Source organism: Symphalangus syndactylus, chromosome 12 (genome assembly GCF_028878055.3).
Source record: "Symphalangus syndactylus isolate Jambi chromosome 12, NHGRI_mSymSyn1-v2.1_pri, whole genome shotgun sequence".
NCBI classification, from domain to species: domain Eukaryota; kingdom Metazoa; phylum Chordata; class Mammalia; order Primates; family Hylobatidae; genus Symphalangus; species Symphalangus syndactylus.
The window spans coordinates 82,513,171-82,535,940 of record NC_072441.2 but is presented as its reverse complement, the minus strand read 5'-3'; the positions used below and the strand labels follow the sequence as shown (position 1 = coordinate 82,535,940).

Genomic DNA, 22,770 nt, shown 5'->3' with positions numbered 1-22,770 from the left:
AGGTAAGCATTAAAAAATTATCTTAAACATTTTATTGCCTGATTACAATTACAAATGTGGCTGGCATTTTCTCTTAAAATATATAACTACATTTTATTCACCAATCCTTGATGTAGGTGCAAGGCCTTTCTTTGACCATGAGTTCACTGATTTGAAATCTACATACTCTTTCTCCGATAAACTACAGTTTCTAATTTCTTCCTTTTTTGGGGTGGGGAGGTTTCAAGTGATTCTTGGGCCTCAGCCTCCTGAATATCTGGGATTACAGGTGTGTGTCACCATGCTCAACTAATTTTTGTATTTTTAGTAGAAACAGAGTTTCACCATGAAGGCCAGACTGGTTTCGAACTTCTGGCCTCAAATGATCCACCTGTCTCGGCCTCCCAAAGTGCTAGGATTACAGGCATGAGCCACCATGCCCGGCCCTAATTTCTAGTCAAGTAAAAATTTAGATGCAGGAAGAATTTGAGTGCAGAAATTTATATTTTAAAGGATTTTCCCTAATATTTTACATTTCTCACTTATACCTAATTGATAGTACATATTAGCAGCTTGCCTTTAACTTTTTTTGAAACATTTAAATTTTTAATAGAAATAACAGTTCTCTTTTCACATGTATAGTTTTTGTTTTAATGTGATTATAATTACAAGCACAACTTGCATAAATAGGTTTGGGAAAAACAAATGTTTTTTGGTAAGCATTTAATTCAACGGCAAGAACATGAGTGTGTGGACCTCCTAGAGAGAAGCCTACCAAGCTTGCATTGGGTAAATCTTCATAAAAATCAATGTGTTCAACAGAGAGGGGAAAGTAACTTAATCTGGCAAGTCAGTTAATTGGAGGTTGGCTAAAAGAATTTCTGTGTTCTACAATTGAGTCTTTTCTCATTTCAGCATACTTGACTTTTTATTTACCTACTTTTTTTCTTTTAGAAGACTTTTCTGTTCTAAGTCTGAGTACCTTAGAAAGTTAATAAGGTATTAGGATTCATGATCACTTTTTAAGGCTAGCTGAAATTATGACTTGTGATTAGGAAAGCTTTTTAAAAAATCTTTATAAAAAATTTTTTAAAGAAATTTAAAAGAAGTAAGCTTTTAACAAGAAAGATGACTGTGAGGATTCCGTCCATGGAAACTGTTTTTTTTTTTTTCTTTCCCTCCCTCTTTTAGAAAGTGGCAGCAGCATTAATACATCTGCTTGTTTTGGAGAATATATTTCTTATACCATCCCATGATATTTATCTCTTAGTAGGAACATATATTAAATATCAAGTTGCAAAAATGGTTCAAGGGAGAATGACAGGTAAGGTGATTTATTTTTTCTCCTATGACTCACATTTCCCAAATCTTTTCTGCTGACAAGATCAGCAACTCCACATTACATATGAAAAATACTTGTGTTTTTAGATTTTGTGGTAAAGTATCAATTGCTGTACTTAACTAATATTAGACAGAAATAGCCCCACATCTTGAACATATTAATGGCATAGTTAGGCTGCTTAACTTCAGTGCCAATAGGCATCTGAATTCTCTATTAAAACAACAACTAGCCAGGCATGGTGGCTCTCACTTGTAATTCCAGCTACTCTGGAAGCCGAGGCAGGAAGATTGCTTGAGACCAGAAGTTGGAGATCAGCCTAGGCAACAGAGCAAGATCCCCATATCTTTTTTATTTTATTTATTTATTTTTATTTTTTTTGCCATGGGGGTCTCACTCTGTTGCCCAGATTGTAGTACAGTGGCATGATCATGGCTCATTGCAACCTTGAACTCCTGTGCTCAAGTGATCCTCCCACCTCAGCCTCCTGAATGGCTGGAACTACAGGTTCCTGCCACCATATCGAGCTCTTTTTTTTTTTTTTCTAGATGTAGTCTCTCTCTGTCGCCCACGCTGGAGTGCAGTGGCATGATCTCGGCTCACTGCAACCTCCACCTCTGGGTTCAAGCAATTCTCCTGCCTCAGCCTCCCAAGTAGCTGGGATTACCAGTGTGCACCACCATGCCCAGCTAATTTTTTGTATTTTTAGTAGAGACGGGGTTTCACCATGCTGGCCGGGCTGGTCTCAAACTCCTGGCCTCATGATCCATCCGCCTCAGCCTCCCAAAGTGCTGTGATTACAGGTGTGAGCCATCACGCCCGGCCTCTTTTTTTTTTTTTTGTTAGAGATGGGATCTCATTATGTTACCCAGGCTGGTCTTGAACTCCTTGTCCCAAGTGATTCTCCCACCTTGGCCTCCCTCCCAAAGGGCTGAGATTATAGGTGTGAGCTACTGTGCCAAGCTGAGACCTCATCTCTAAAAATAACTAAATAAATAAAACAACAAAAGCTTTACTAGCTTTTGAAGGGCAAGTTAAGACACTTTACCAGAAGGGACTTGAATGATCATTGCAATGATCTTTGCAAAAGTTGTTTCTTGAGAAACTCAATTCATCGACTGAAAGCTTAATATTCTATTGATACTGAAAGTTACATTGAGCTTTTTTTTTTTTTTTGAGATGGAGTCTCACTCTGTCTCCCAGGCTGGAGTGCAGTGGCACGATCTCGGCTCACTGCAACCTCTGCCTCCCAGGTTCAAGCAATTCTCCTGCCTCAGCCTCCCGAGTAGCTGGGATTACAGGAGCCCGCCACTACGCCCAGCTAATTTTTTGTATTTTTAGTAGAGATGGGGTTTCACCGTGTTGGCCAGGCTGGTCTCGAACTCCTGACCTCGTGATTCACCCACCTCGGCTTCCCAAAGTGCTGGGATTACAGGCGAGAACCACCGCACCCGGCCTAAAAGTTACATTGAGCTTTTAAAGTGTGTATTGGCTCCATTAACATTAATCTTTTTCTTACTAATGATGACCCCTCCTGCTACTCAGTTCACTAGTTTTTAAGAATACAAGCAAAACCAATTCTCTCTCTCTCTCTCTCTATGCTTTATCGCCCAGGCTAGAGTGCAATGGTTTGATCTCAGCTCACTGCAACGTTCACCTCCCAGGTTCAAGAGATTCTCCTGCATCAGCCTCCCGAGTAGTTGGGGTTACAGGCACGTGCCATCACGCCCGGCTAATTTTGGTATTTTTAGTAGAGACGGGGTTTCACCATGTTGGCCAGGCTGGTCTCGAACTCGTAACCTCAGGTGATCCGCCTGCCTTGGCTTCCAAAAGTGCTGGGATTACAGGCAGAGCCACCACACCCAGACTCTAACAATATATTTTAACTCATATACTCCCCCCAAATGGTTACATGTAGAAATTCATCATAGCAGGAAAAACATTAGAAGCAGATCATACTCTTATTTTATGTCTGCTTCCTGATCATTCCTTTATGATCAAGTATACATCATTATCTACTGGAATGGCTGCTGTCATTACATTTATGTATCTTTCATGTCTTACAGAGGTGAAATTTCCCCTGGAACATTATATACTGGAATTGCAAGACCATAGAGTTGCACTTAATGGGTCTCATTCTGAGAAAGTGGCTATACTGGATGACAAAACAGCCATGGTGACTGCCTCACAACTGGGCCAGACTAATCTTGTCTTTGTCCATAAAAGTATCCTTTTGTTCAAGTTTTAGCTGCCAGTCTACACTTCCTTGAGCATCCTAGACATGTTCTTTGGTAAAATAATTTATTAAGAATGATTAGCCAGGCACGGTGGCTCACGCCTGTAATCCCAGCACTTTGGGAGGCCGAGACGGGCGGATCACGAGGTCAGGAGATCGTGACCATCCTGGCTAACACGGTGAAACCCCGTCTCTACTAAAAATACAAAAAATTAGCCAGGCGCGGTGGCAGGCGCCTGTAGTCCCAGCTACTCGGGATGCTGAGGCTGGAGAATGGCGTGAACCCAGGAGTCGGAACTTTCAGTGAGCTGAGATTGCGCCATTGCACTCCAGCCTGGGCGACAGAGCGAGACTCCATCTCAAAAAAAAAAAAAAAAAAAAAAAAAAAAGGAATGATTATGGCCGGGCATGGTGGCTCACGCCTGTAATCTCAGGACTTTGGGAGGCTGAGGCGGGCGGATCACGAGGTCAGGAGATCGAGACCATCCTGGCTAACACGATGAAACCCTGACTCTACTAAAAATACCAAAAATTAGCCAGGCATGGTGGCAGGCGCCTGTAGTCCCAGCTACTCGGGAGGCTGAGGCAGGAGGATGGCGTGAACCCGGGAGGCAGAGGTTGCAGTGAGCCAAAATCGTGCCTCTGCACTCCAGCTTGGGCGACAAAGCGAGACTCCGTCTCAAAAAAAAAAAACCAAAAAAAAAAAAAGAATGATTATAATACTACTACAGTGTTTTCCTATAGGTTTTATTTTTAATAAAGAATTATAAGTTATTACTGTCATAATTTCTAGCACAGTAAGTAGAGAAAAGGAGTATAGTTGGAACTTGGGATCTACTAACTTAAGTGCTTATTTGCAACCTCAATCAAATTGTAATTAGGGAAATAAAAAAACTGTAATTAGGGGAATGGGGAAAACGGAGTTTGGAAGAACATGTGAGAATTTTATTTAATTTGTTCTTTTCTATTTGTACATGATAATTGAGAAAATATGCTATTGTCTCCAGTAGATGTTTAACATTTTTATTGTGTTGAGAGCAATTTTTAAAAATTCACTAAACCTGCTATGCAAGGATTGAACCAAGAAAGGTACACAGAGGCTGGGCGTGGTGGCTCATGCCTGTAATCCCAGCACTTTGGGAGGCCAAGGCGGGCTGATCACCTGAGGTCGGGAGCTTGAGAACAGCTTGACCAACATGAAGAAACCCCATCTCTACTAAAAATACAAAAATTAGCCGGGCGTGGTGGCTCATGCCTGTAATCCCAGCTACTCGGGAGGCTGAGGCAGGAGAATCACTTGAACCCCGGGGAAGTAGAGGTTGCGGTGAGCCAAGATGGCGCCACTGCACTCCGGCCCGGGCAACAAGAGTGAAACTCCATCTCAAAAAAAAAAAAAAAGAAAGAAAGGTACACAGAGATCTGTAATAGTCAATGAAAACAGAAGAGAATGAAGATTTAAATTCTCAGAAAATTGAAACATGATTTGGACTCCACCGCTCTGTGTTTTATTTGGAAAATTTTAATCTGAAAGAAATTCATTCAGCAAATATCTATTATATTTCTACTATATGCTCAACATTGTTCTAAGCTCTGGGTATACAAACTGCCATTTTGTCCAGTATAGTTAGATTCTTAAAATATTATTATTGTTATTATTTTTTGAGATGGAGTTTTGCTCTTGTTGCCCAAGCTGGGGTGCAGTGGCGCGATTTCTGCTCACTCCCGCCTCCGCCTCCCGGGTTCGAGTTATTCTCCTGCCTCGGCCTCCTAAGCAGCTGGGATTACAGGTGTGTGCCACCATGCCCAGCTAATTTTTGTATTTTTAGTAGAGACAGGGTTTCACCATGTTGGCCAGGCTGGTCTCGAACTCCTGACCTCAGATGATCCACCCACTTCGGCCTTCCACAGTGCTGGGATTACAGCCATGAGCCACTGTGCCTGGCCAAAAAATTATTATTTTTGTAGAGACAGGGTCTCACTCTGTTGCCCAGGCTGGAGTGCAGTGGTGCAATCTTGGCTCACTGAAACCTGTAAACTCCCAGGCTCAAGTGATCCTCCCAGCTCAGCCTCCCAAGTACCTGGGACCACAGGCATGTGCCACCACGCCCAGCTAATTTTTGTATTTTTTTGTAGACACGAGGTCTCGCCATGTTGCCCACACTGCTCTTGAACTCCTGGACTCAAGCAATTCACCTGCCTTGGCCTCCCAAAGTGCTAGGATTCCAGGCATGAGCCACCACACCCAGCCAGATTTTTTTTTTTTTTTTAGAGATAGAGTCTCACTCTGATGCCCAGGTTAGAGTGCAGAGGCATGATCATAACTCACAGTAGCCTTGAGCAATCCTCCCACCTCAGCCTTCTGAGTAGCTGGGACTATAGGCGTACACCACCGTGCCATACTAATTGTATCTCTTTTTGTAGAGATGAGATCTTGTTAGGCTGAGTAGGCTGGATGAACTCCTGGCCTTAAATGAACCTCCTACCTAGGCCTCCCAAAGTGCTTGGATTACAGGTGTGATCCACCACACCCAGTCTTTACCTAGCATAGTTAGAGAAGTCCTCTCTGATGAGGCGACACTGGCACAATAAGCCATGTGAATAATTGGTGAAAGACTTCTAGGGAAAGGAAACAGCAATGGCAAAGGTTCCAAAGCAGGAACATATTTGGCATGATTAAAGAAGAGTAAGGAAGACAGTGAAGCTAAAGTGCAGTGAATCAGGAAACAGTAGAAGTAATAGAGTAGGTGAGGGGCAGATTAGGTAGGGCCTAGTAGGCTTACTCTGAATAAGAATGTCTCTACTCTGGGCACACTGTCTATAGGGTAGCCCTGCTCTGAAAGGAGCAGTACCTCTGCTACCCCACTTCAAGAAAAGTTGCTAACACCAAAAAAATTCTATCAAGCTTGAAAGGTACAGCATTTCTTGTATAATATTTTTAGTTAGCAGCCTATATTATTTGTCTAACACACATTAAGGAGAGCTATTGATCCAATGTTGTTTGCTTTTTAGTCATTTTAAGGTACCTAGGACATTTTTCAACAAATACAATCATACCTACAAAATAAATTAAGTTATTCAATATTTATTGAGTCCCAACTGTGTGTCAGGCACTTCCCTGAATTCCCCAGGTGAACTTAAGTGTTCTTTTTCTCCCCCATATTTTCAGTTCATATTGTTATTTTTTTCCAAAGTATCAAATATTAAAATACATTGTATTTGTCTATTTATATATCTTTTTTGAGGACATGGATGGTGACTATTGATAATGTGTCCCAGCACCTGGCATAGAGTAGCTAGTGGAACTGTTCATGGAGATGGAGAATATAAGAGAAAGAGCAGTTTTAAGGAAAAAGATAGCGAGTTCAGTTTTTCACATGTTAAATTAAAATATCGAAACAGTGGGATAGATATTCAAGCAGAAATTTTCATTATGCCTCTGGAGGAGAAAGATTTAGGATCAAGATAGATCCTCAAGGATCAAGATAGATCCTCAAGGATCAAGAAAGACTGAGGATCAAGGTAGATATTTGAAAGTTAGTTTATAGATAGGTGATAGTTGGAGCTATTGTAGACAAAATCACCTAGGGAAATTATATACAGTGAGAGAATTTGGCCAAAGACAAAATTGTGTAATGCTAGCTTTTAAGGTTCATATGGAAAAAGAGGACGTGTGAGGAGGATCTGAAGGAATGCTTAAAATGTAGTATTATAGAAAAACCAAGGATGGGCGCAGTGGCTCATGCCTGTAATCCCAGCACTTTGGGAGGCTGAGGCAGGTGGATCACTGGTCAGGAGTTTGAGACCAGCCTGGTCAACATGTTTGGAGAAACCCCGTCTCTACTAATAATATAAAAATTAGCAGGGCATGGTGGTGTACCCCTGTAATCCCAGCTACTCGGGAGGAACTCCTGAGGCAGGAGAATTGCATGAACCTGGGAGGCAGAAGTTGCAGTGAGCCGAGATGGCACCACTGCACTCCAGCCTCGGCAACAGAGTGAAACTGACTCTCAACTAAAAAAAAAAGAAAGAAAAACCAGAGAGAGGAGTTTCCTGATAACCAAATTAGGAATTTACAAAGAGAAGACTGTTCAACAGGTCAAATCTGGTAGTGATGTCAAGATAAAGACTGAAAGATTATAGTAACTAGGAGGTCTTGGGTCACTTTGTCAGTAAAAACAGCTTGGCTTTCACAAGGACAAAAACAAAGTAGAAGTTTGAAAAAGACACAAGGAATACTTTTTTTTTAAGATTGGAAAAACTTGAACATTTCTCTTAATTAAACAGAGAAAGATGGCAGAGATAAAGGGAGAAAGGAGAGCCAGTTGATGGAGCGTGTTTTCTGAGAGGCAACAGAAAATGAGATTTGGAATGCAGATGGAAGGCTTAGATCTTATTCTGTTATCTTATTCCAATATCAGAAGAATGAATTGTTTTAGAGATCTGTTGAGATGTTTCCTCATTTGTAAAATGAAGTGAATGTTCTTATTTCTGACTTTCCTTCTAGCTCTTTTTTTTTTTTTTTTTTTTTGAGACAGAGTCTCGCTCTGTTGCCCAGGCTGGAGTGCAGTGGCATGATCTTGGCTCACTGCGAGCTCCACCTCCCGGGTTCACGCCATTCTCCTGCCTCAGCCTCCCAAGTAGCTGGGACTACAGGCGCCTGCCACCAAACCCGGCTAATCTTTTGTATTTTTTTTTTAGTAGAGACGGGGTTTCACCGTGTTAGCCAGGATAGTCTCAATCTCCTGACCTCGTGATCCACCCGTCTCAGCCTCCCAAAGTGCTGGGATTACAGGCGTGAGCCACCATGCCCGGCCCTAGCTCTTATATTTTATGAATATTATAGTAAAGTACATATCAGAACTAAACCTAAGTTTGGCACAGAGTTACCATAAAGTATTTAGAAGATTTGCTTTAGGCCAGGCACAGTGGCTCATGCATGTAATCCCAACACTTTGAGAGGCTCAGGCAGGAGGATTGCTTGAGTCCAGGAGTTTAAGACTAGTCTAGGCAACATAGTGAGACCCCTGTCTCTACAAAAAGCAAAAGGTTAGCCAGATGTGGTGGTGGAGGCCTATAGTCTCAGCTACTCAGAGGCCTGAGGGTAGGAGAATCGCTTGAGTCCAGGAGTTAGAGAGGCTGCAGTGAGCTGTGATTGTACCACTGCACTCAGCCTGGGTGACAGAGTGAGACCCTGTCTCAAAAAAAAAAAAAAAAAAAAAAAAATGGGGCCAGGCGCAGTGGCTCACGCCTCTAATCCCAACAACTTTGGGAGGCTGAGGCGGGTGGATCACCTGAGGTCAGGAGTTCGAGACCAGCCTGACCAACATGACAAATCCTATCTCTACTAAAAATACAATAATTAGCTGGGCAAGGTGGCGTGCGCCTATAGTCCCAGCTACTTGAGAGGCTGAGGCAGAAGAATCACTTGAATGTGGGAGGCGGTGGTTGCAGTGAGCCAAGATCATGCTGTTGCACTCTAGCCTGGGTGACAGAGTGCAATGGCGCAATCTCGGCTCACTGCAACCTCTGCCTCCTGGGTTCAAGCAATTCTTCTGCCTCAGCCTCCTGAGTAGCTGAGATTACAGGTGCCTGCCACCATACCTGGCTAATTTTTGTATTTTTAGTAAAGACAGGGTTTCACCATGTTGGTTAGGCTGGTCTTGAACTCCCGACCTCAGGCAATCCACCCACCTCAGCCTCCCAAAGTGCTGGGATTACAGGCACAAGCCACTGCGCCAAGTCAATTTTTAAATTTTTTTTTAGAAGGCCGGGCGCGATGGCTCACGCTTGTAATCCCAGCACTTTGGGAGGCCGAGGCAGGCGGATCACGAGGTCAGGAGATCGAGACCACGGTGAAACCCCGTCTCTACTAAAAATACAAAAAATTAGCCGGGCGTGGTGGCGGGCACCTGTAGTACCAGCTACTAGGAGAGGCTGAGGCAGGAGAATGGTGTGAACCTGGGAGGCGGAGCTTGCAGTGAGCCAAGATCGTGCCACCGCACTCCAGCATGGGCAACAGAGCGAGACTCCGTCTCCAAAAAAAAAAAAAAAATTTTTTTTTAGAGATGGGGGTCTCACTATGTTGACCAGGCAGGTCTTTAATTCCTGGGCTCAAGTGGTCCTCTCATCTCAGCCTCCCAAAATGTTGGGATTACAGGTATGAGCTACTGTGCCCAGTCTAAATTAGTGTATTTCAGATTGAGTATTTTCTGTTCAGCCATGTCAGTTATGTCTCTTTCTTTCCTTCCTTCCTTCCTTCCTTCCTTCCTTCCTTCCTTCCTTCCTTCCTTCCTTCTTTCTTTCTTTCTTTCTCTCTCTCTTTCTTTCTCTCTTTCTTTTCTTCCTCTCTCTCTCTCTTTCTTTCTTTTGTCCGAGATGGAGTCCCAAAGTGCTGGGATTACAGGTATGAGCCACCGCGCCTGGCCCCAAATCCAATTTCTCTAAAGCTAATATCCCTTCCATCATACTAGTGATTCTCAGCCCTGGCTAGACTGGAATCTTCATTGAAGTTTTAATTTTTTTTTTTTTTTAAGAAATAGTCTCGCTCAGTCGCCCAGGCCAGAGTGCAATGGCGTGATCTTGGCTCACTGCAACCTCTGCCTCCCAGGTTCAAGCAATTCTCATGCCTCATCCTCCTGAGTAGGTGGGATTACAGGCGCCTGCCACCACGCCCAGGTAATTTTTTTTTTTGGAGACAGAGTCTCGCTCTGTCAGCCAGGCTGGAGTGCAGTGGCCCAATCTCGGTTCATTACAGCCTCTGTCTCTCAGGATCAAGCAATTCTCCTGCCTCAGACTCCTGAGTAGCTGGGATTATAGGTGCCTGCCACCACGCTCAGCTAATTTTTGTATTTTTGGTAGAGACGGGGTTTCACCATGTTGGCCAGGCTGGTCTCGAACTCCTGACCTTGTGATCTGCCCCCCTCGGCCTCCCAAAGTGCTAAGATTACAGGCGTGAGCTACCGTGCCCGGGCCTTTTTTTTTTTTTTTTTTTTGAGATGGAGTCTTGCTGTTGCCTAGGCTGGAGTGCAGTGGTGCCATCTCAGCTCACTGCAACCTCTGCCTCCCAGGTTCAAGTGATTCTTCTGCCTCAGCCTCCCGAGTAGCTGAGATTACAGGAGCGTACCACCACACCTGCCTATTTTTGTGTTTTTAGTAGAGACGGGGTTTCACCATGTTGGCCAGGCTGGTCTTGAACTCCCGACCTCAAGTGATCCACCTGCCTCGGCCTCCCAAAGTGCGGGGATTACAGGCATGAGCCACCGTGCCTGGCCAGTTATGTGTTTCTCAGAGCAGAAGTAATTTATTCTTAGCTTTTGGATGTAGTATATTTTTGAGAACAAAGCATATTCTTAATTAGATTCTAGATAGACTGATACTGGAATAAATTTATATTTCTGCCAGCATTATCTGAAATGGTAGTGGTAGAATGAGGTATAAGTGACCCAGAAGTATCTTTGATGGCAAGCAGAGAACATTTTGGTATTACACATTTACTGCAAATAACAGAAAATCAACTAGTAATTTTGAAACTATCTGTGGAGTTCTAGGCATGTTGCTGGATGGCAAGTCATGCCTCTCCCTCTGCCTCCATGAATAGTTCATCCCTTCAGCCAGAAGGTCTCTTCCTTCAGAATGGAGCCACTTCGTCCTGCTTCCATACTGGGCTCCTATGTAGGTATTTATTTGGAGAAAGGGGTCTGCAGCTACATTAATATTAAAAGCACAAAGCATGATCTTTTTTCTCCCTTTCTATCTTCCTCAAATTTGAAATTCAAGAATATCTGACTCATAAGATGACTAAGAGTCCCTCAGACTTTTTGCAGAAGTATACACATCTAAGTTTTGGCTTTCCAAAGGATAATAAAAGATAGGATTTTTGTTTGTTTTCATTTGTGCATTTGTTTGTTTGTTTGTTTGTTTTTCTCCTTTGGTACCTCACCTTTTCACCCAACTCTGGCTCACATGATTTCCTTAAGCAAAAATTAAGATGTTCATATGCGATCTGTGTCTGGACTCCCAAATTGCACCATATATGTTGTAGAGCCTGGATTTTTAGGTATTTTTAGATCATACTTTTCAGAACGGTGGGTAGCTTAAATGATTTCACTAAAATGAGTGCATTATACAGCATTTCTTCAACTTTCAACTTTCATTGTGGGACTTAATTTCAAATTCAACCTTACTTTGACATGTTTTATCAAATTGTTCTGATTAAATGCTATCACAAGAGTGAAGCATGTTGAAACAGATTGTGAAAAAATATGAAAATCCATATAATACAATTTTGAGGTTAGGAAAGAAACTTTATACAAGGAAAAAAGAATCTTAATGCTCATAGGCCATATGAAACAATGAATCTGACTGAAAGAAGCTGAAATATTGCCTGACACATTAGGAATGAGCTGCAAGTATGGTTTCTTCTTGTCTACAGATATAAGTGAAAGTGGTTCTTTGTTTGTGTTTGTTTTTGTTTTTGTTTGAGACAGGGTCTTGCTCTGTCACCTAGGCTGGAATGCAGTGGCGTGATCTTGGCTGACTGCAACCTCTGCCTCTTGGGCTCAAGCAATCTTCACACCTTAGCGTCCCAAGTAGCTGGGACTACAGGTGCGCCACCATGCCTGGCTAATTTTTGTTTTCTGTAAAGATGGGATTTTGCCACATTGCCCAGGCTGGTCTCAAACTCCTGAGCTCAAGCAATCTGCTCTCCTCAGCCTCCCAAAGTGCCAGAATTAGAGGTGTGAACCACCATGCCCAGCCTAAAGTGTTTCTTTATACCTGAGATGAGCTAAATTAAACCAGGATTTTTGGAACCCTAAATTATTATATAATTTTTTTCTTTTTTGTCTGAGACAGTGTCTGGCTCTGTTGCCCAGGCTGGAATGCAATGGGTATAATCACAGCCCACCGTAGCCTCCAATTCCTGGGGTCAAATGATCCTTCCACCTCAGTCTCCTGAGTAATGGAACTATAGCTGCGAGCCACCACGTTCAGCTAATTTTTAATTTTTTTTGTAGAGATAGGATCTTGCCGTGTTGCCCAGGCTGGTCTCAAACTCCTGGGCTCAAGCAATTCTCCCTCCTTGGCCTCCCAAAGTGCTAGGATTATAGGCGTGAGCCACCAGGCCAAGCCTTATTCAATTTGAGAGAAGGAACTAAAAGATCTACTTTGGAGAGCTGGGTGCAGTGGTTCATGTCTAATTCCAGCACTTTGGCAGGCTGAGGCTGGCACATCGCTTGAGCCGAGGAGTTCGAGACCAGTGTGGGCAACATGGTGAAGCCCTGTCTCTACTATCAATGGAAGAATTAGCCAGGCGCAGTGTTCTAAGCCTGTAGTCCCAGCTACTCAGAAGACTAAGGTGGAAGGATCACCTGAGCCCAGGAGGTTGAAGCTGCAGTGAATCATGATCACACCACTGCACTCCAGCATAAGTGACAGTGAGACCCTGTTTCAAATAACAACAACAAAAAAATCTACTTTAGACCAGGCACAGTGGCTCAAGCCTGTAATTCCAGCACTTTGGGAGGCTGAGGCAGGCAGATCACTTGAGGCCAGGAGTTTGAGACCAGCCTGGCCAACATGGCAAAATCACATCTCTACTAAAAATACAAAAATTAGCTGAGCATGGTGACACACACCTATAATCCCAGTTACTTGGGAGGCTGAGGCACAAGAATCAGTTGAACCCAGGAGGCTGAGGCACAAGAATCAGTTGAACCCAGGAGGCAGAGGTTGCAGTGAGCCAAAATCATCACTGTACTCCAGCCTGGGTGACAAAGCAAGACTCTCAAAAAAAAAAAAAGAACCTACTTTGGAAACCATCTCCATCTATTAGTAAATTTTGCTGTTTGAACAGCTTTATAAAGATTGTATTTTTAAATTCATTGTGGAAAAATATTAGCCTCTTCTAATATTTTTGTTTCTCGATTTGTGTATAGGTTTCACTGTCCAACCTGGAAACCGATGGAGTCTAGAGGTGGGACAGGTATATGTCATTACAGTAGACGTCTTTGATAAAAACAGCACAAAGGTCTATATTTCAGATGTGAGTCAGTCTTTTTTATTTTTCTGAGGTCCTTGTAGGGATAAGATACATAAGATGTGGAGTGGACCATCTTCCTGTCTAGAAAGCCCTCTTTCTTTCTTTGATTCTAGATTTTTACCTTTGGAAAAGCAAGTTGCTAATTTATTATTATCATTAATTCTCTTCTTCTTCTTTTTTCTTTTTTTTTTTTTTTTTTTTTTTTAAAGAGACACAGTCTCGCTCTGTCACCCAGACTGGAGTACAGTGGTGTGATCATAGCTCACTGCAGCCTCCAATTTCTGGGCTCAAGCAATCCTCCCGCCTCAGCTGGGATTAAAGGCATAAGCAACCATGCCCAGCTAGTTCTGTTCTTGAGGAATGCTAAATTAGAAGTAAAAGATATAATTTGGTCAGAATTATAGAAAAGAGGTGAAATGAGTACCAGTGATAACACTTTGGAGAGTGTCCTCATTCTACAACTTCATATCCGAGATGGTTACCAGAGTTTTGTAATGGTGAGAGTAGTAAATGTGAAGTATTGTACTCACTCTCTAGGGTCCTTATTTCATCCTGAGAACTTTGAATTTATAAAATGGTAAAAATTACACTAAAATTTGCATAAGCTTTGACTCTTGCTATTCCTGATGTTTGCCATTGATAGATCTTTCAAAAACTAGTACCATTTTAAAATTATATCTCCCCAACTTATAATTTCCATGAGGGAGAGCAAAAGTTTTGTTTTTATCTCTTTATTCCATGAATGCATAGCTACAGTTTTATAGATGCTTTGGGATTAAGATGACTTCAGAGAAAGAATATATCTTCAGGTTTGTGTTACTGTGGGGCTGATTTTCAGAATCTCAGGATTACACATGACTTTCCTAAGGAGTACTTTGAAAAGCAACTAACTACTGTGAATGGATCTTACCACATAGTAAAAGCCCTGAAAGATGGTGTCGTGGTAATAAATGCATCCCTGACCTCCATCATTTACCAGGTAGGAATTAAACAGACAGTGTTTGTATTCTAAGAACACTGAAGAGGCTTGGCTGGCTTGTTGATTTGCAAGCAGATATATAGCATATACCACCTTTATCTTTCAGAAAAATAAACAGATAAACAGCACACTCGTAAGTTTATGCCTCTACAAATTTTCTGTTCTAATCTATGTTATTGTATGTTAAAATATCTGCATTTGTGGTCATTGTGTATATATCATTTGGGGTTTCCTTCCTTCCTTCCTTCCTTCCTTCCTTCCTTCCTTCCTTCCTTCCTTCCTTCCTTCCTTCCTTTCAGAGAGGGCCTCATTTCATCAGCCAGGATGGAATGCAGTGGTTCACTCATGGCTCACTGTAGCCTGGACCTCCCAGGCTCAAGCAATCCTCCCACCTTAGCCCCCTAACTAGCTGGGACTACAGGCACATGCCACCACACCTGGCTAATTTTTGTTTTTGTTTAGTTTTTTGAGGCAGAGTCTCACTCTGTTGCCCAGGCTGGAGTGCAGTGGCGTGGTCTTGGCTCACTGCAACCTCTGCTTCCTGGGTTCAAGCGATTCTCCTGCCTCAGCTTCCTGTGTAGCTGGAGTTATAGGCATCCACCACCATGCCTGGCAAATTTTTGTATTTTTAGTAGAGACAGGGTTTCACCATGTTGGCCAGGCTGACCTTGAACTCCTGACCTCAAGTGATTCACCCGCCTCAGCCTCCCAAAGTGCTGGGATTACAGGCGTGAGCCACCACAACCAGCCACATCTGGCTAATTTTTAAATTTTTTGTAAAGAAGGCGTTTCACTGTGTGGCGCAGGCTGGTCTTGAACTCCTAGGCTCAAGTGATCCTCCCATGTCAGCCTCCCAAAGTGCTGGGATTATAGGTGTGAGCCACTACACCCAGCCGTAATGTATTTCATATGCACATTTCCATGTGTCATCAGGTCCACATAGCGTACTTTATTTTTCTTTTTTTGGAGACAAGTCTCACTGTATTACCCAGGTTGGAGTGCAATGGCATCATCATAGCTCACTTGCAGCCTCGACCTCCTGGGCTCAAGTGATCCTCCTGCCTTAGCCTTCCAAGTAGCTGGGACTACAGGCGTGTGCCACCACACCCAGCTAATTTTTATATTTTTTGTAGAGACAGGTTCTTGCTATGTTGCCCACAATGGTCTCAAACTCCTAGGCTCAAGTGTTCCTCCTGCCTTGGCCTCCCAAAGTGTTGGGATTACAAGTGTGAGCCACCACTACCGGGTGCATAGAGTACTATAAATTCTAAAAATCCAAAGGTTTAATATGCGAATTTATTTACCCATGCCCCAAACATTGAATGTTTGCATTATTTCCATTTTATTTACTATTGTAAATGGCATAACTGAGTATCTTTGTACATTTTTTTCCTTTTGGATTATTTCCATACTGTGTAACAACAGAAATGGAGTTATTGAGTAAAGGGATAAGGAATGAATGTTTCTAATGCTTCCAAAATACATAAGTATCCTGATTTTTACTAGCCTGCCAAACCTGCTTTCCTCTCCCAAACCTACTTTTTCTCCAATGCTCCTTTCACTGAGTTTAGAGAAAATCCGAAGTCACCCTTGACTCTGCCTTCTCCCTCAGCTTCTGTATTCAATACATTATTAAGTGCCATGTCAATTCTTCTAAACGCCCGTCAAATCTTTTTTTTTTTTTTTTTTTTTTTTACCATCCCCGTTGTGCTCTCTCTCTCTCTCTTTTTTTTTTTTCCTTTTTGAGATGGAGTCTCATTCTGTTGCCCAAGCTGGAGCGCAGTGGCGCGATATCAGCTCACTGCAACCTCCGCCTCCTGGGTTCGAGCGATTCTCCTGCCTCAGCCTCCCAAGTAGCTAGGACTACAGGCGTGTGCCACCACGCCTGGCTAATTTTTGTGTTTTTAAAGTAGAGATGGGGTTTCACCATATTGGCCAGGCTGGTCTCGAACTCCTGACCTTGGACTCCCAAAGTGCTAGGATTACAGGCGTGAGCCACCATGCCCAGCCTCTCTCTCTTTTTTTTTTTTTAATTGAGACAGAGTCTCACTCTGTCACCCAGTCTGGAGTGCAGTGGTACGATGTTGGCTCACTGCAACCTCTGCCTCCTGGGTTCAAGCGATTCTCCTGCCTCAGCCTCCTGAGTAGCTGGGATCACAGGATCATGCCACAATGGCTGGCTAATTTTTGTATTTTTAGTAGAGACAAGGTTTTACTATGTTGGCCAGGGTGGTCTCGAACTCCTGACCTCAAGTGATCCAGCCGCCTTGGCCTCCCAAAGTGCTGGAATTATAGGAGTGAGCCGTGGCACCTGGCCCATTAATAACTTTTTAAACTTTTAATTTTGAAATTATTATAGATTTACCAGAAGTTGCAAAAGTAGTATATAGGACAAAGAAAATGTACATATGGCCAATAGCACATTAAAAGATGTTCAACATGATTAGTCATTAAGAAAATGCAAATCCAGATGGGCGAGGTGGCTCACGCCTATAATCCTAGCATTTGGAAGGCCCAGGCGGGTGGATCACTTGAGGTCAGGAGCTTGAGACCAGCCTGGCCAACGTGGTGAAACTCCATCTCTACTAAAAATACAAAAATTAGCCGGGCGTGGTGGTGCATGCCTAATAATCCCGGATACTCGGGAGGGCGAGGCAGGAGAATAGCTTGAACCTGGGAGGCGGAGGTTGCAGTGAGCTGAGGTTGTGTCATTGCACTCCAGCCTGGAAAACAAGAGCAAAACTCCATCTCAAAAAAAGAAATACAACTGACATTGGTGTGTTGATGTTGTATATGGCAACTTCGCTGAATTAGTTTATTAGCTCTAGTAGTTTTTTGTGGTTTTTTTTTTTTTTTTTTTGAGACAGGGTCTCACTCTGTCACCCAGGCTGGATTGCAGTGGCACCATCACAGTTTACTGCAGCCTTGACCTCCTGGGCCCAAGTGATCCTCCTACCTCAGCCTCCTGAGTAGCTGGGACTACAGGTGCATTCCACCACTCCCAGCTAATTTTTTTGTAGAGATGAGTTTCACCATGTTGCCCTGGCTGGTCTCAAACTCCTGAACTCAAGTGATCCACCCACCTCAGCCTCCCAAGGTGCTGGGATTAGAGGTGTGAGCCACTGCACCTGGCCCTGGAACTGCCATACTGTTTTCTACAGTGGCTGCACCATTTTACATTCCACCAGCAAAGTATAAGTGTTCCTATTTCTCCACATCCTTGCCAACACTTGTTATTTTCTGTTTTGTTTTGTTTGAGATGGAGGTTTGTTCTGTTGCCCAGAGTAGAGTGCAGTGGCGCGATCTCGGCTCACTGCAACCTCCGCCTCCCAAGTTCACACCATTCTCCTGCCTCAGCCTCTGAGTAGCTGGGACTACAGGTGCCTGCCACCATGCCCCGCTAATTTTTTTTTTTGGAGACAGAGTCTCGCGCTCTCACCCAGGCTAGAGTGCAGTGGCGCGATCTCGGCTCGCTGCAAGCTCCGCTTCCCGGGTTCACGCCATTTTCCTGCCTCAGCCTCTCCGAGTAGCTGGGACTACAGGCGCCCGCCACCACGCCCGGCTAATTTTTTGTATTTTTAGTAGAGACGGGGTTTCACCGTGGTCTCGATCTCCTGATCTCGTGATCTGCCCGCCTCGGCCTCCCAAAGTGCTGGGGTTACAAGCGTGAGCCACCGCGCCCGGCCAATTTTTTGTATTTTTAGTAGAGAAGGGGTTTCACTGTGTTAGCCAGGATGGTCTTGATCTCCTGACCTCATGATCTGCCCACCTCGGCCTCCCAAAGTGCTGGGATTACAGGCGGGAGCCATCGTGCCCGGCCTGTTTTGTTTTTAAATAATAGCCATCCTAATGGGTAATAAGTAGTATCTAATTGTGGTTTTCATTTTCCTTTTCCTAATGATCAGTGTATGAGAAGCTTTAAACTATGAATTCAATTTTAAAAATATATATACAGCCATTCATGTTATTTGGTAGTTTGTATCTTTGAAGGAATTTGTCCATTTTGTCTAAGTGGTTGAATTTATCACATAAAGTTGTTCAAAATATTGCTTTACTAGTCTTTTGTTGTCTATAAAATCTGTAGTGATGTCCCCTTATTAATTCCTGATATTGGTCATTTATGTCTCTCTTGTTTTCTTTCTGAGTCTGACTAGGGGTTTATAAATTTTATTGAGTTTTTCAAAGAACAACTGTTGGTTTCATTGACTTTTCTCTATTTGTCTGTTTTCTATTTCATTCATTTATGCTTTTGTATTATTCTCTTTCTTTTGCTTAGTTTGGATTTAATTTGCTTTTCTTTTTAAAGTTTCTTTTTTTTTTTTTTTTTTTGAGATTGAGTCTTACTGTTGCCCAGGCTGGAGAGCAGTGGAACGATCTCGGCCCACTGCGACCTCCGCCTCCTGGGTTCAAGCGATTCTCCTGCCTCAGCCTCCCGAGTAGCTGGGATTACAGGTGCCCACCACCATGCCCAGCTAATTTTTGTATTTTTAGTAGAGACGGGGTTTCACTATGTTGGCCAGACTGGTCTCAAACTCCTGACCTCAGGTGATCCACCTGCCTTGGCCTCCCAAAGTGCTAGGATTACAGGCGTGAGCCACTGCTTTCAGCCTTTAAAGTTTCTTATGGTGGAAGAACTTTATGATGGATCATTGGGTTATATCTTTCTTCTTTTTTAATATAAGCACTTCTGCCATATTCTATTGGTTATTCAGACCAATCCTAAGACAATGTATACTACATAATGGGGACTACACAAGGGGATGAATACCAGGAGTCAGAAATCTTTGGGGGCCATCTTTTAGTCTAGTTATCATAGATAGGTGCTCCAAATTCGTTCTGGGTTCCCTGATATTAGACTTAAATGATTTAATGAACCTGTTTCCAATAATAACGTGAGCACTGGTATTCCATGGCATGCAATAGCAAAACAGCTGTTTAAATTATTACCTGTAGACACACTCCAGTGAAGTGCATAGAGAAAGCAAAGCTTTAGGTAATCAGCTGGTTGCTCCCATAAAACATTATAGTGAAAGTAAGGGATTTAATATGATTGATCATTGTTACTAAATGTGCTGGATAGTGTGGGGAAAGAAAATGGTTAGATCAGGGCTTTAAATTCCCAGCACAAGATCCCCATAAGAGATCTAAAAGTTTCTCTGACTATCCTTGAAGAAGATCTTACTATCAGATTATTATACCTTGTCTGCAATCATGTGATTAAAATCAACAATAAAGGGAGTTTTAAAGTACATATTTATGCCAGGCGCGGTGGCTCACGCTTGTAATCCCAGCACTTTGGGAGGCTGAGGCGGGCGGATCCCGAGGTCAGGAGATCGAGACCACGGTGAAACCCCATCTCTACTAAAAATACAAAAAATTAGCCGGGCGTGGTGGCGGGCGCCTGTAATGCCAGCTACTAGGAGAGGCTGAGGCAGGAGAATGGCGTGAACCCGGGAGGTGGAGCTTGCAGTGAGCCGAGATCGCGCCACTGCACTCCAGCCTGGGTGACAGAGCGAGACTCCATCTCAAAAAAAATAAAATAAAATAAAATAAAGTGCATATTTATAAATTTAATAATGCACTACTTTTTTTTTTTTTGGAGACGGAGTCTTGCCCTGTCTCCCAGGCTGGTGTGCAATGGTGTGATGTCAGCTCACTGCAACCTCCGCCTCATGGGTTCAAGTGATTCTCCTGCCTCAGCCTCCTGAGTAGCTGGGATGGTGTGTGCCACCATGCCTGGCTAATTTTTTGTATCTTTAGGTAGAGACGGGGTTTCACCATGTTGGCCAGGCTGGTCTCGAACTCCTGACCTCATGATCTGCCCGCCTCGGATAATGCATTTCTTTTTTCTTTTTAATTATTATACTTTAAGTTCTAGGGTACGTGTGCACAATGTGCAGGTTTGTTACATATGTATACATGTGCCATGTTGGTGTGCTGCACCCATTGACTCGTCATTTACGTTAGGTATATCTCCTAATGCTATCCTTCCCCCCTCCCCCCAACCCACAACAGGCCCTGGTGTGTGATGTTCCCCTTTCTGTGTCCAGGTGTTCTCATTGTTCAATTCCCACCTGTGAGTGAGAACATATGGTGTTTGGTTTTTTGTCCTAGCGATAGTTTGCTGAGAATGATGATTTCCAGCTTCATCCATGTCCCTACAAAGGACATGAACTCATCCTTTTTTATGGCTGCATAGTATCCAGAATCTACAAAGAACTCAAACAAATTTACAAGAAAAAAACAATCCCATCAAAAAGTGGGCAAAGGATATGAACAGACACTTCTCAAAAGAAGACATTTATGCAGCCAACAGACACATGAAAAAATGCTCCTCATCACTGGCCATCAGAGAAATGCAAATCAAAACCACAATGAGATACCATCTCACACCAGTTAGAATGGCGATCATTAAAAAGTCAGGAAACAACAGGTGCTGGAGAGGATGTGGAGAAATAGGAACATTTTTACACTGTTGGTGGGACTGTAAACTAGTTCAACCATTGTGGAAGACAGTGTGGTGATTCCTCAAGGATCTAGAACTAGAAATACCATTTGACCCAGCCATCTTATTACTGGGTATATACCCAAAGGATTATAAGTCATGCTGCTATAAAGACACATGCACCCGTATGTTTATTGCGGCACTATTCACAATAGCAAAGACTTGGAACCAACCCAAATGTCCATTAGTGATAGACTGGATTAAGAAAATGTGGCACATATACAACTATGGATAATGCACTTCTAAATACAATTGTCCTTCAGTATATGCGAGGAACTGGTTTCAGGACCCCACATATACCAAAATCCACACGTACTCAAGTCCTACATTCAGCCCTGTAGAACCTTATTATTTATTTATTTATTTGGTTTTTTGTTTGTTTGTTTGTTTTTTGAGACCAAGTTTCCCTATTGTTGCCCAGGCTGGAGTGCAATGGCGCGATCTCAGCTTACTGCAACCTCCGCCTCCCAAGTTCAAGCAATTCTCCTGTCTCAGACTCCCAAGTAGCTGGAGTTACAGGCATGCACCACACGCTCAGCTAATTTTTTGTATTTTTAGTAGAGATGGGGGTTTCACCATGTTGACCAGGCTGGTTTTGAACTCCTGACCTCAGGTGATCCACCCACCTCGTCCTCCCAAAGTGCTGGGATTATAGACATGAGCCACCTCGCCCAGCCAGCCTTGTAGAACCTTACACAAAAAGTTGGCCCTCTATATATGGGTGGGTTTTGCCTGTTTTTAAGTATGGGGTGAATTTCTTACCCTAGCACCTTTAAATGTTCTCATTTTCTTCTGAATAGCTTATAGTATCCCTTTGCCTTTACAGTTTGTGGATGTCCAGGGGTCTTTCTTCTGAAAGTATGGTTTCCCTTCCTATGTTGATTTTTTAAAAAGCTCTTTTATTTCAGGGAATTTTAAGCTATTTTCCCTGATTCTGATAATTAGTTTAGGTCTAGCAAAACCCTTTTCATTATTATTTTATTTTCATTATTATTGAACCATAGTAGCTATGCTTATTGAATGAAGAGAAATATTTATTTCTTTATTTCTTTTATAGATAGAAACTGGTTGAGTAATTTACGAGCATACCATTTTGCTGATGTTTTGAGTATATGAATGTGTATTATAAGAATAGTCCTTATAAAATATATTTTGCTCCTTTTTTCCTGCTCTTATAGAATAAAGATATTCAGCCTATAAAATTTCTAATCAAACACCAACAAGAAGTGAAGATTTATTTTCCCATCATGCTTACACCCAAATTTCTGGCATTTCCTCATCATCCTATGGGAATGTTATATCGTTATAAAGTACAGGTATGGTGTCCTATAAAGCTTCACAAAGAGATAAGCCGGTTTCTCTAATAGCTTAATTTATTGAAATTTGATTAATGTTACATTTATTTCCTCCCAATCCTAAAAGTGTAACTTGGGTTTTGGTGGCAACCAAAATTATACTCTTGAAAAATGTCATCTATAACAAGACTTGGTTATAGATGCTTTCTGTCTCTCTTCCCAATATCCTTTCCTTGTGAGTTTTGTAAAGTTCTGTTGTGTCTTTTTTTTGACATTTTGTGACACTACCATTACTTTGCCTCCCTTTAGTATTTCTCTTGCCTGTTCAGATACTTTACTATAGTGTCACAGTTTCTTTTCTTTCTTTCTTTCTTTTTTTTTTTTTTCTGAGACGGAGT

The 22,770-nt window shown here is 42.6% G+C and overlaps 1 protein-coding gene across 5 annotated transcripts in view; it reads left to right on the top strand.

Moving 5' to 3' along the window:
* NUP210L (nucleoporin 210 like) overlaps positions 1–22,770 on the top strand; it is a 156,118-nt gene that overhangs the window by 12,289 nt on the left and 121,059 nt on the right. For 4 of the 5 annotated variants that reach the window (XM_063626389.1, XM_063626387.1, XM_063626385.1 and 1 more), the window contains exons 6-11: positions 1,171–1,303; positions 3,385–3,543; positions 11,542–11,610; positions 13,490–13,596; positions 14,432–14,572; positions 22,256–22,393. In XM_063626389.1, the coding sequence (XP_063482459.1) occupies positions 1,171–1,303; positions 3,385–3,543; positions 11,542–11,610; positions 13,490–13,596; positions 14,432–14,572; positions 22,256–22,393 (747 nt within the window). The remainder of the gene's footprint in view (positions 1–1,170; positions 1,304–3,384; positions 3,544–11,541; positions 11,611–13,489; positions 13,597–14,431; positions 14,573–22,255; positions 22,394–22,770) is intronic. The other variant, XM_063626388.1, reaches the window with a different exon arrangement.